Source organism: Dasypus novemcinctus, chromosome X (genome assembly GCF_030445035.2).
Source record: "Dasypus novemcinctus isolate mDasNov1 chromosome X, mDasNov1.1.hap2, whole genome shotgun sequence".
NCBI classification, from domain to species: Eukaryota; Metazoa; Chordata; class Mammalia; order Cingulata; family Dasypodidae; genus Dasypus; species Dasypus novemcinctus.
In genome coordinates this window covers 105893648-105908063 of record NC_080704.1, presented here as the reverse complement: position 1 = coordinate 105908063, position 14416 = coordinate 105893648, and the positions used below count along the sequence as shown (strand labels likewise).

General features: G+C 41.9%; 1 protein-coding gene across 1 annotated transcript in view; it reads right to left on the bottom strand.

Annotated features, from left to right (window-relative positions):
• Positions 1-14416, bottom strand: part of SRPX2 (sushi repeat containing protein X-linked 2) — a 26674-nt gene extending 12258 nt beyond the window's left edge. Inside the window, exons 1-3 of the mRNA XM_004476375.5 lie at positions 14024-14416; positions 12131-12340; positions 7910-7990 (exon numbers count right to left, since the gene is read on the bottom strand). Coding sequence (XP_004476432.1) covers positions 7910-7990; positions 12131-12212 — 163 coding nt within the window. The 5' untranslated portion in view covers positions 12213-12340; positions 14024-14416. The remainder of the gene's footprint in view (positions 1-7909; positions 7991-12130; positions 12341-14023) is intronic.

Here is a 14416-nt window from a genome sequence, read left to right as displayed (position 1 = left end):
GGATGGACTGAGGGAGAGTGTGGACTAACAATGTAGACCACTGTCCATGTGCTGCAGCGGTTCTCCAGAATGTATTCACCAGGTGCAGTGGATGTGCCACAATGATGGAAGAGTTTGTTGATGGAGGAGGGCGTGGGTGAGGTGGGGGGGGGTATATGAGGACCTCATATTTTTTGAACATAACATTTAAAAGAAAATAAAGAAAAAAAATTAAAAACAAAATGAAACAGTGAAAAAAAAATAGGGATAGAGTATAAATCAGTAGCTGGCAGAGATCAGGGGAACATGTAGGGAATAACCTCAAAGGGGCAGTACCAGGCACGGTTTTGAAGTAATGGAATGTCTATTGGGAACTATGGTGGTAGTTACATGACTCCATGCATTTGTCAAAACTCATAGGACTGCCACTCAGCCAATATGGAGGGGAAGAAGGTCAACCACCATACCAGGGAGCAAGGGGGGCCTACAACTGAAAGTAGGAGAATTGCATCCAGCATCCATGTGGAATCTAAGCCCCCTCTTGATATAGATGTGGAGTGGTCACAACCATTCCAAGGTCCACAGGATGGAGGAATAGAGTATGGATGAGAGTGGACTTACTGATATTCTATTCATGAACTATTGTGATTTGATTAGTAATCGAAGAAAATGTGGCATTGCTGTGAAGAAAGTGGCCATGGTGGCTGCTGGAGGTAGGGAATTGGAAGAAGAGATGAGATGTGGGCGTTTTTGGGACTTGGAGTTGTCCTGGGTGGTGCTGCAGGGACAGTTATCGGACATTGTATGTCCTCCCATGGCCCACTGGGTGGACTCTGGGAGAGTGTGGGCTATGATGTGGACCATTGACCATGAGGTGCAGTGGTGCTCAGAGATGTATTCACCAAATGCAATGAATGTCTCATGATGATGGCGGAGATTGTTGTTATGGAGGGAGGAGTGGGGTGAGGGGGGCAGGGGGTATATGGGGACCTCATTTTTTTTAATGTAATATTAAAAAAATAAAGACAAAAAATAACCAAAAAAACCCTCATAGAACTGGACATCAAAAATAGTGAATTTCACTGTATGTAAATTCAAAATAAATTTTAAAAAATAACATGAAGATAAAAGTTAGAGGAAGTGCATGTGACATCAGAGAAGGATTCTTAGATTGGATCCCAGCTTAGACCTGAGCACAAAAGGTTATAGGGTCATTAAATCATAAAGACACAATAAAAATGCCTCCTTGGCTATACAAAATAACTGAAGAGTGGTTTGGATTTTAAAGGGATATATAAACAAGAGAAGGGTCATCTGTCCAAGATGCATAGATAAGAATGGCACAGATATGTTAGCCTAGGGATGTAAAGGGTAAACCCCAAATGAGCTGATGCAGTTCACACACAAAAGGGGGGGTTGAGAAAAGCACATCAGGACCAAAAAGAACAATAAGGGCTAGAGTCTCTGCTTGAGGACAATTAGAGAATGATGGCAGATGACAGTGAGAAAACTATTCTTCAAGCAGCAACATGCTTGTGGCTTCCAGCGCTTGCTTTGAGCTTGTGGCAGTGATACCTGGCTGCCTTCTGGAGACACCATCACCAAATTACAAAAAGTCTCTGAAGCACTAGAGTTGCAGAGCTGTTGATTATACAGTCACAACACACATCTCAAAGACTTTACAAGGGATGCTGGGATCTCAACAATTACTCCCATCCTCTTTGGCTCCCATATTCTGTCAGGGCAAATAAACATCAGATTAGAATGAAGTAGAACAAATAATCATGGCAAGGAGAACTACACTTGGGAGAAATGCTGAGACAATAAGAGAGTGCACAGCTATTGAAAATAAGTTCAAATTTGCTGGCCTAGAGGAATCCTGGCACAAAGAAAACATGTTGGAAGGCTGGAGATGGACAAACACTAACCCAATTTTCAAATAAGGAAACTGTAGCCTGATGAGATTGACAGCACTGATAGCATAGTGTTCTAGAATTTTTAAACCTAAGATTTATAAGCAGTTAGAAAAAGAAGTAATCTCTAGGAGCCCTCAAGAACAAGTAATTCCAGACTGAACTCATTTCTTGTTTGGGTTAGGTCACCATACTGGTAGAGCAGGGGAAATGGTGGATAAAGTATGTGGGAAGTGAGACATGTGGCAAAACAGAGGTGACAGTACAGTTGAGGAGATTCATGACTGGCTGAACAACTGTACCCAAAGAGTGCTGAAACTGAACCTAAGAATATGGCTAAATACTACATGGTGAAAATGTTTGGAAGGGAAAGTATAAGTCTTCATTGTGTAACTACTATGTGCTAGGTACCATGCTGTATATTTTCACTTTCATATACATCACCTCATTTAGTTCTACAAACAACCCTGTGGGGTAGACAGATGTTTATCCCTATTTTGAAGATGAGGAAGTAACTTGCCCAGGGTCCCTCAGCAAATAAGTGGCAGAGCTGAAATTTGAACACAAGCTTTGTCTAGCCCTAAAGCCCATGTTCTTTCTAACTACAATATTTGCTACTGAAGCATATTAGGCTGTTGTTTTGAAGTACATACTTAAATTTAAAAAGAGGAAACATACCACATAGTTCAAAACCCAAAAAGTAAGATGCACAATAAAAAGTCTCTCTCCCACCCCTGCTCCTACCCCAGTGAGCTTCCCTCAAAGAACCACTATTAATTTCTTTCTGCATATAAAGAAAATATTGGTATAGATTCTTACATTTCCCTCTCTTTTTTAAACATATAGAACCCACTGTTCTCTCTATTTCTTTTTTTTAAACATAACAATGTATTTTATTTTTATTTATTTATTTTTAAAGATTTATTTATTTATTTATTTCTCTCCCCTTCCCCGCCCCCACCCCAGTTGTCTGTTCTCTGTGTCTATTTGCTGCGTTGTCTTCTTTGTCCGCTTCTGTTGTTGTCAGCGGCACGGGACTCTGTGTTTCTTTTTGTTGCATCATCTTGTTGTGTCAGCTCTCTGTGCGTGCGGCACCATTCCTGGGCAGGCTGCACTTTCTTTCGTGCTGGGCGGCTCTCCTTACGGGGCGCACTTCTTGCGTGGGGGACACCCCTGCATGGCACGGCACTCCTTGCACACATCAGCACTGCACATGGGCCAGCTCCACATGGGTCAAGGAGGCCCGGGGTTTGAACTGCGGACCTCCCATGTGGTAGACGGATGCCCTAACCACTGGGCCAAGTCCACCGGCATAACAACGTATTTTAGAGATCTTGCCATATCACTACATAATAAGCATGCAATGTATTTAAGTGAAATAACTTATATAATACATGGCATGGTGCCTGGCACATAAAGATGTTTGTCCAGGGTCAAAGAACTGGAAAGTGGAAGAACTGGAATTTGAACTCTGGCCCATGGTCTCTGCTCTCAGTAGCTATTCACAGGTCTCTTTTCAGGGCTAGTAAAGAAAAGGAAATGCTGAAAAGTGTTGAAAGGGTCTTTTTTCCCCTCCTTCTTTGTGTTCCTATCATTTTTTCCTCTATTTTTTTAAAAAAATGTTACATTCAAAAAATATAAGAGGTCCCCCTATACCCCCCAACCCCCCACCCCACTCCTCCCACATCAACAACCTCTTTCATCCTCGTGGGACATTCATTGCATTTGGGGGATACATTTTGGAGCACTGCTGCACCACATGGATAATGGTTTACATTGTAGTTTACACTCTCCCCCAGTCCACCCAGTGGGCCATGGCCGGACATACAGTGTCCAGCATCTGTCCCTGCAGTACCAAGGTACTGTCCCTGCAGTACTCAGGTAGAGTGACTACCTTGCCTGGGGCTAAGGCAAGCTGCCAGGAAAGCAGAGGCCCAGAGGGCTGAGGGCACACCTCAGAGAAGGTGTTTGTTGTTGTTGTTGTTGTTTTTCCAGAAGATAAGAATCAGGATATGGAAATGAAAGAAGATTCCAAGTTAGTGAAAATGGTACCAAACTCTACATGGGTTGGGCGGTTTGCTCTAAAATAGTAATCTGGGTTTTTGTTTGTTTGTTTTTTAACCAGTTAACTATTATTCTTCTTCTTGATCCTTGTTGAAACAATAAGTTACATTTTTGATGAAAGAGGTGGAATGAATTTGGCTTTGCGGTCAGATGGACCTGGGTTTAAATTCCTGCACTACCACCTCCAAGCTCTGTGACTCTCCAAATTTATCTTCCCTGAGTGTCAGTTTCCTGATATGTAAAATGGGGATAATAAACCTTTTTCATAGTGCTGTTGTGAGAATCACATGAAATTGCATGTATAAAATATCTAACCCTGGGGATAATATTCCTTAAATCAGTGTCTAGGTTTGAGCCACCATCTCATCCCTTTCAAACAACAAGTTGTGGCTTCCAGCAACAGTTTCGAGCCTGTGGCAGTGACACACAACTGCCATCTAGAAGAGACACCAGTTTCCAATCACAGAAAGTCTCTTAAGCACTACAGTTGCAGGGCTACTGATTATGAAATCACAAAGACCTTACAAGGAAGCCTGAGACATCAGACTGTACTTTTCTCTGCCACTGCTCCCCACTAATCTTTGTTAATCTTACTCAATTCATTTTATGCACTGAGACTAAGTCACACACAGAGCAGTGAAACACTAGATCTCAAGGTCAATGGCTACCATGTGGCTTATACATTTCTAAAAGCCTTTGTGCTAATTTAAAAATAAACAATGAAGCAGGTTGATATCAATCATAGGGCTGCCAGACCCCTTGAAAGTACCTTCTGCATCTGTTGCTTGTCCCTATCTACTTCTCCAATTTACATTCTCCTACATTCTGGCTTCTGTTCTTAGGATGCCAACCAGTCAGTAAACATTTCTTGAACACCTACTTTTTACATAGTTTTGTGAGAGTGTCATGCATGGCCCCTTCGTTTAAACAGATAACAATTACTTTGAGAGTAATAAAAAGTAAACCAAAGAGGCAGTACATTTCAGAAGAGGTTCATAGTAGGCACTCAATAAATGTTTATTGAATAAATGAATGAAAAAATGAATGGATGAAGGCAAGGTCATTGTGAGCTGAAGCACAGACTTATTTTTGGGGGGAAGGAGAAATAAATTATCATGTTAGGAAACTAAGCCAAGGCCAGATTCTGATAAAAAAAAAAGTCATAGTGGGCAACCAGATTTGGGAAAGGTAGAAACCTGAATCAGAGAATCCAATTAGGCAGCAATTACCATTATCCAGTCATGAGGTAATAAAAGTATTAATTCCATGAATTAATAAGGAAACCACATGTTTTGGTGAATGACTGGTGAGACGGTGATGAGAAAAAGGTTAGAGGTGACAAGAGCTATTAATGGTGACATAATGTATTTGCAAATCCAACTAACTAAAACAATGATGGTACCATGATCAGAAACAGGAAGGTCAGCTGATAAAAGCCTTTTTCAGGGAAGATGAAAGAATTTAGTTTTAAACATCTCCAAATGGAAGTGTCCAGCAGCAGTTGGAGATGTAGCCCAGGAGCTCAGGAGACAGGTCAAGGTTGCCCAAATTTCAGATTCCAGTCTCATGCTCTATATTTTCACCACCATCAGAGAGTGCATCATCATTATTGGCTACAACTATGAACAGAATAGTGAAATGTCATGGGACCCAAGGAAGAAAAAGGAAAGGTGTTACTGAGAGACTGAGCTCTCAAGAAAGGGCCATGCGATTTGGTCTTTGGGAGGGAGTTTTGATCTTAAAGAGCTGTCAGTTCAGCATGGAGATTTGTGAGTGGATAACAGACCTGTAGGGAGTTTAGAAGTTAATGGGTGCTAAGGCAGGGAGGCAATGGGTGTGGACCATTTGGCAATGGAAAGAAGGCAAGTAAAAGGTAGCTATAGAGAAGTATAGAAGAGTCCAAAGCTCTGATCATTCCTCTATTGAAATTGTTTCCTCAAATGTCACCATTTACCTCCTTGACAAATATAATATTTGCTCTACCCTCAATTTCATCTTTTTGCTATATTTGACATAGATGATCTCTTACCCCTTCCCCTTCCTTAAAACTCTCTTCTCCTGTGGCTTCTATAATATGATAGATAACACTATGATCTTATTCTGCCTGACTGACCACTCCACTTCTGGCTCCTCTTCTCTGACTCATATATGTACATGTCTTCTAAAGCTCTGACCTTGGCCCTCTGCTCCTTTTGACAGCTCATTCATCTAAACTGATGACTCAGAAAACTCCATCTTTCTATTTCCAACTGCCTATAGGAAATCTTTCCAAACCAATTTTCTTTTCTAACCTAGTCTTTCTAGAGGGGTCTTACAATTATCCCAGGCCTCCAGACTGATGCTTTCTGATATCATTTTTTCCCCTTAGCCTCTTGGTATATCAAATCTGTGCCAAGTCTTATCATCTTTTTCTTTGATACGTCACTATGGTTCATCCTTACCCTGCATTTCTTTGCCTCTACCCTCAATTGTCTTTAGCTAATCTTCTGTGACAGATTTCTGGAGTCTCCCTGACCCTCTATACTTCTTCAAATCTTCCTTTCACTACACAACTAGGTTAATGTTCTGAAATTACCATTTACCATGCCACTCCTCTGTGCAAGAACATATAATGACTTTTGTAGCAGTTTAATATTATTGATGAATTCCAAAAAGAAATATTGGGTTATACTTGTAATCTGATCTGTACCTGGGCATGACTGAGTTATGATTAGGGTGTGGAGTCTCCACCCCTTGGTGGGTGGGGACTCACAGATAAAAGGCATGGCAAAGAACAGAGTTAAGGGTTTTCTGATGTTGGAGTTTTGATGTTGGCATTTAATGCCGAAGACTTAAGCTGGAACCCTGGGAAGTGAGCTCACGGAGGAAAGAGAAGCCAGCCCCAGGAAGAAAGGAACCTTGAACTCAGAGAAAAGTAAGCTCCAGGAATGTAGGAACTCAGGAATCCTGAACCCTTGCAGATGTTATCAACCATCTTGCTCCAAATAGACTTTCGTGAGGGAAGTAACTTATGCTTTATGGCCTGGTATCTGTAGGTCCCTATCCCAAATAAATACCCTTTATAACACCCAGCAGATTTCTGATATTTTGCATCAGCACCTCTTTGGTTGACTAATACCACTCTTTATAGCTTCTAGCTCAACGGCTAAACACTTCTGCGTGGCTTGCAAAACAAAGAAACAGAGAATCTTAGAATTGGAAAGGATACTAGATTTCACCTAGTCTAATCTCCCTTCCAGTGCAGGAATCGCTATCCAGCATTCTTCACAGATAGTCCTCTTGTCTTTCTTGAAGGGTCCATAGATCAGTGACCTTTCTTAATTTGGTCTCACTCTTTATATTCAATTTTATTTTCTATACTCCTTCCTCATTCTAATTCCTCCAGGGAGTCTGGTCTTTCTAACTCCCTTCTCTACCAGGTTTGCTCTTGCCTTTATGTATTTCGCCATTGTGCTTTGCAGGAATACCTCCCCCTCCCCAATCCTCTTTCCAGTTCTCTCAGTCATGTCCATCACTTTAGGTCTAGTCTAAATGTCATCTTTCATGACCCCTTTCCTTCTTTTCTTTTCTTAATTCCTATTGTGTTTACTGCTACCATATTGTTTACACACTTAATTCCTCTGCAAGAGCTAGTTTATCACCCCCTTGCTCCAAGAGAATGTAAATTGCTTGAGGGGGGCAACCATATCTTAGACTTCATATCACTCACAAGATTACTTAGCACAAAATTATAATTACTGATTAAAAATAGATGGGCAAACTTAGGGCTAGAGAGTCGAAGTCACACAGCAAGTCAGAAACCAATCTGATCAGAAATTACATCCTCGGATATCTTGAGCTACAGTTTTGGCACATATAAGCCAAGCTTGGGTGATGGATACTTTAGGGAAGGGTATAAGTCTTAGGCCAGGAAAAACCCTTCCAGATTCTGATGAGCAGTGAGGATTAATTACCTTGGTAGTCTAGGGCAGGGGCCTGTGGAACCTCTTCGGCATATACTTCATTGTAACTTTCATCTGGATAGAAGCCTGAACCTAAAATGAAGAAGACACACAGGATGGTGTGGTGACCTCTCATTCAAGTTTCTCCCAACCTTCTTCCCTACCCAACTTTGTCCCTGCTTGGGGAGATGACACTCCATGGATGAGGAGTCAAGTGGCTAATTAGTGAGAGAAATTCTGTATCGTAAAGCAACAGAACTATTGTGGGCAAACTTTAGCCTCTGACATGCACTGAGTGTGAGCTCACGGTTGGGAGCTCACTGGTAACACTAGGATCCTCCATTAAAGGTAAAAATATCAAACTTCTTGACCCTCCATATCAAGTTCTGAGGATAGACTGCTACGCGATGAAGGAGGGAAAAGTAGAGCCTGAGTGAGGCTCTTCCCACTAGTGACAGGCCTGCTCACAGTCCTCAGAACGTAACAATTCCTCAAGCTCCCTTTAGTCCACAGGGCCCAGGTTGAGCTTTTTACTCCCTGGTTGCTGTTGCTGGGGTTGGAATGCCAAGGTAGAGAGGGATGTCTTAAAAGCAAGGGGGAAAGGAAATAGTTTTGAGAGCAGTTTTTTTTCAGGCTCGGAGAAGAGAGAAGGCAGTTCTTTGGAAAAACTTGCCATTTCTCTAATCACCAGGAGAGTTAGCAGGGAGCTGCTGAGCTAGAGAACATTCCCAATCTACCCCCATCCCTTTCTGTGACCCAGCTCCTGGTGGAGGCAGGTCTGCCACCACCAGGAAGACTAAACAGTGTGTTCAACCAGACTGCAGGAAATCAGTCATGAGTAAGAACTAACTGGAAAACAACTTTGTCCTTTCCAGAGTTCAGTTACCGGAAACCCTCCTTCCAGCTTCCTTGAGCCCTAACTCACGCACAGGAAAAGGGCAGCCAGCCATGCTTGAGTCAGAAGACAATTCCCCATTTCCAGGACAGAGCTGGGCTTTAGTGCCGAAGCCCTTTGGCCTGTAAATGCTCAGACCACACACTCACCTTCCTCTTCTCTGGGAAGAGGCACAGGGCCTCCTGCACTGAAGGGTGGAGCAGAGGGCTAGATGATGAAATTTCTCCATTCTGCACAAGCCCAGACTGGGGCGGGGGTGGGGGGGAAAACCAGTCTAACTTGGTGAACAAGGGAATGAATCAAATTGAAAGTTTGAATTATGAAATCATGTCCTTTTTGGTTTGCCCTAATTCCAGAGGAAAGAGTTCATTTTTTTTCTGTTTTTCCATTCCAGTTTTTCTCTGACTCCCCCTTATTTCTCCCCGCACCTCATCTCCCTTGCTCTCTCTTTTCCCACAAGGGAGGTTTCTTTTGGGGTGGGGTGGTAAAGAATTCCTTTCAGTTGTTTCAGTTTAGTATTAGCCTCTAAGACAGCTCCTGTAAACAAGAGGCCAGATGTGTATGATTCCCTAAAGCATTAGGTCTCCCTACTCCTGTTACAGAGCTACTTGTGAAGAATTGCTCAGTAGGGAGCAAGCCTCTGTTTACTAAAAGAGAAAACGAGAATGTTAGAGGCCTATGGTTGAATAACAACTATAACAACAACAATGACTGTTAACGTTACTCAGGACATACTTCATGAACATTGCATATATTACCTTTTAATGACATCTACTTCATTCTGGTGAGGTAAATTCTATTATTATTCTCCATTGTACAGAGGAGGAAATGGGCTTGGCAGGGTTTAAAGGAGTAGCCCAAGGTCTCTGGGCTAGTAAGTAGAACAGACATTTCAGTCCAGTTCTGTGTGACCCCTAGGTACCAAACTCAGGCACTCCACTGAAGATGGTAGTAGGGGAGAGAACCTTTGACAATATCCAGCAGGGATAAAAATCCAAAATCTTTCTTGCAATCCAGCCTTTTCTCTCTCGGTATATGTGGGTTTGTGTGTCATCAAAGCCCACCAAGCTTTTTATATCATTCCAGAATTACAGGGATGTGGAAAAGCAGAGGGGAAGACACAATTTCAGAAAATTACAGTCTCCACCAGGTTGTGGAGTGCCAAGTTTGCTTTGTGACAGGACTGGGCTCTTGTCACCTTACCACTTTAAGCCTTTCCATTTCCCCTCTTTGTCTGTCCTTGGTATTTGCAAAAGTTGGGATAATTTGGAGTCTAAGAATGAAACTAAATGGGCATCCTCCCAACGTTATTCTGCTTGTCCCTCTTCAGCCCTTGGGGGAATGGTTTGGGTGGCATTCCTCTGTTCCCTTTAGATCAGCAAGTGGTTACTCTGTGGTCTGTTCCTGGGCTCCTTCAGCTTCCATAATCAGATCCTCTAGCACTGCCCTTCACAAAGATATGGTTATAAATAGTTGAAGACTATTTTAAGATCCATACTAATGCTTGACTTATGATGACAAATACAGTTTAACTTCCTGAACTGTACAAATATACAAATACATACCTTTAACCCCACTTCTTGCTTTATTTATATTATTAACCCTTGACAACCCTGCTGCTTATCCTGGATACTTTTTCAGATTATCTCTGAATCCACACTTGGCAGCCTGCCTTGTGCCATTCCCATTTAAGAGGAAGGCTATAGAAGTGAACAAAGCAGTGCTGGATGAATATGGGAGAGTACTCAATAAATATTGTTGAGTGAATGAATAAATAAATGAATGAACAGACAGCTGAGTTAGCAATATGAGGGAGCAGAAGTGGGGGAGGATTATTGGAACTCCAAATTTCTCTCCTCAAATAGCTTCCTAAGAATAAAGAGGTAGAACGAGTGGGTTGGCCAGGGCTCCTCAGAAGAAATAATAACCCTGCAGATCCATGTGAAAGTGAGGTGTACCATCTCTGAAAACAGCCGTTTGAGAACTTCAAAAGAATCTAGGTTTTAAAAAACTGCCCTATTCTCCAGATCCCAGCAGCTCAGACTTCCATCCTGGAAAGGTAAAGGCCTTTGCACTCCATCAAGTTTCATGCAGGTATTCAAAATTGGGCTTTGAGCTATCTAATCTCCAATCCTTAGCCCTATGGTCTTTAACTGATTTTTGTCTAATATACTTGGATTTTTGTCTTATTTATTTGGGGAGAAGGGGAAAGACAGCTGCACCTATTATCTCATGAAGACATGGGCTCCTTTAACCCAAAACATTGTGTACTCTGCCAAGGGCTTAACTTGAATTTCTTCACCTCAAAATCAGTCCTTGTGCTTCTCCCCCTACCAAGCCAGGTTAAACCAGAAAGGGGAAGAAGTTTGCATATTTTTTGAAAGCTTTATGCAGTTGTTCCAGACAAACAGAGCTACTGCCAAAGTTCTCCACCAGGAGCTTAAGGCAAGTGGAAAATTTTAGCTGCAATGACTGCAGCTGTAATGAGAGCAGTTTGTTATTTACTCATTGCTGGATATTTTTCTAACCCTAATGGTTGCGCCCATCTCCTTCCTCTACTCTCCCCAGCCCCCATGAAGGCAGACACTGCAGGCCACAAAATATTCTTAGCACTTGGAATGCCAGCTGGGCCCCATCAAAAACCTCTGTCTGCTACCTCATTATTCTTCTCTCATTCCTCCCCTTCTCTTTTTCCCTCTCTTCACTGAGTCTGTTTTCTTCAGCTCCATATGTTTCCAGGAGCAGAGGTGGAATGTTCAGGAATCCAGAAATCTCTATTCCTTCTGAACTGAGGAACAAACTGGAATAAACAGGGGAATTCCTGTTTAAGAGAATGTGATATGTGTTTCCATTAACGTCTTTGGCAGAAAGAGCTATAAAAATCTCATCCTATAAATAAGGAAGATCTTGGAGTGAGAGAGGAAGGAAAGGAATGATTTTCTCCCTTATTTTTTTCCAAATGAGGTAAGCGGCCCAAGGCCTAATTTTGTGGTCTTGACAAGAGTATTAAGATGGGATCCACAAAGGAATTAATATTGGGAAACGATTTGGGAGAAGCTAAGTACAGAAACAGGTGAGACAATGACCTCAAAGGCCCTCTTTTCCAATCGTCTCATTTTTATGCTGGTCTAGCCTATTTTCAAATACTTCATCAGGATGCCTCAAAAGCCTCCCTTGGTAGCTAGTTGCAAATGTTTAACCATATTTATTGTCAAGAATAGTTATTATCTGTATATAGTGTGTCCCTTATTGCAGACTAACTCTTTCTTCCTCCACGTCTTGATCTAGGGCCTATGCTCCCTGGAAATAATAAACAAGTAACTGCTCCAAGAACTTACCTACATACCATGTTGGTGTCACTATTGGAGATAGGAAGAGCAGCAGAGAGAGAGCTCCTCTTTGAGTTAATGGACGGGCCATCCTTGAAAGGGGAAGTTAGGGAGGCAGGAATAGAGGTATGTGACCAGAAATACCAGGGCAAAGGAAGGACTTTCAGAAATCAGCCATCAGTGAGCTTCCAAAAGTGAGGGGAAGAAGAAATGTGGGACCTGCAAGAAAGAAGAGAGATTTTTACATTCAGGAAATTGTATATTATCTACCCTATCAGGATCTTCCACCTTGTACAAAAAGACTGTTATTTATGATCACTTTTTTCCCAGAAGGAGGACATTAGACAATTGATTCCCACCTGACCCTTGTGATATAGGATGCAAATGTTCCAAGGAACATTTTATAGAAAGGGACATAGAGGTACTGAGAATAGGAAAGACCAACATAATATCATATAGAACCAGTAGGGAGATCAGCTATCTCAAGGCTCCTAGTTGATGACTTCATCTATTCAACTATTATTTTCTAACTACTCATCTAGGAAAGCATTAACACATATGGACTAAGTTCTTGAAATCTGGAATTATACAGATCTTGATTTGAATACAACTGTGTCACCTGTTTGCTCTGGGGTCTTGGACAAATTCCTTTATCTGAGGCTCAGTTTCCTTATCTATTCAATAGGTATAATAATAGTAACTTTCTTATAAAATAGATTATTGCCTCACATATAGGGAAAAGTCATATCTTAGATATTATTATATTATATTATTATCAATTTCAAATTGGAAAGCGTTGGATATTTCATTTCCTTAGTCACCCAGACAGTAATTATACCCTAGCTCTTTTCTTAGCTTTCTATTTTAATCTTGGTGTTTTGGTAGTGTTTTCTGGCCTTCAAGTCCAGCCTAACCTTCCAGTTTTTCTCTGCTGAGCCAGTAGGAAGTCATCAAGGTTAGGGAGCACCTACTGTGGTACATGAGAAGAGGATGAGCAAGCATCAATTTTCTTCTCACTTCCTGTCCTGTCCTTGCTCTAATGGGATGAAAGCTTTGTGGTTCTCAGTGAGTAAATACTTAGTAAATGGCAGTATTAAAACTTGCTGCCATTGGGATAAACTGGCCACCAGGCCCATCGGGCAAATACCCATTCACCCACATGCTTTCAATGAAATGCCACACTCAGGGGAGAAGTAAGTCCTAGATTTGGAGAAACAAGAATATGGCACATTCTGACCAGAGTCCCAAAGAGATGTAAGAAGTCCAAGTATGACAAAAATTCATTTTCCATTTCATTGGTACCTGGTTTCAGATTTTGTCTAGAAAGTGGAAAGGAAATAGACTAGAAAAACAATAAGAGGGAGAGAAGAAGACAAGGAAAGTGGAAAGAGGTGGGAAAGAAACTAGAAGGAAAAGAAAATCTAACAGAGCTGAAGGAAAGAGAGATAAAAAGCAGAAAGGGAATACAGTGAGGAGAAAGAGGGAATTAAAGGGAGATACAGGACAATGAACAGCTAGATAACTAATCACTGACCCTTCTCCCACATCCAGTCTTAGCCCTTTGTTCTAGAGCAGGGACTTACCTTTTCCAGACCCAGTACTAATTTTGTGGTCCATTCCCTTCCCATCTCTTCTCCAATCTCAGAGTGAAATTTGACTTGGGTGAGGGGACTCATCCATCCCTCTATTTTAGTCTGAGGAGGTAGTGAGAGCATATGTCTGCAGCCAAGTCACGGTACAAATGAAAAGCAGTTTTTGATCTGGTTTCATAAAAGAACTTGTTCCAAACCTCTGCCATGCCCCCAGTGATTTTGCCCAAGTCCTGGCTCTCCTTTGCCACCCACTCCCCATAGTAGTGAGATGGGGTAATGTAGTATAGAGGGGTGAAGTAGCAGTTCTTACCTGTTTTAGGATTTTTTGGGTGCTCTTTTTCTTTCTCCTTTTTCTCTTTCTCCTTCTTTTCTGCTCTTCTCGTCAATCAGAAGAAACGTCTACTTTAACGTTCCTAGAACGAGTAGCTCCTGGTTTGTCGGGGCCTCTGGGATTCTGCTAACACTGCCCAGATGTTAGCATGTGTGCATCTGCCAAAAGTTTCCTTAAAGCTATACTATCCCCAAACTATAGCTGTTCCTCCCTCAGAGAAGGTTTTAGAGAGATGGGGAAGGAAAACAGGGATTAGAGGAACTCAGTCCTGTCTGCTGCAGAACAGGGGAAAGCATGAATGGCACTGGCCCTAAGCCTGTGAGTATAGTGATGACTAACAGAGGCTGGCTAAAGGGCTTCCAAAGATGTGAT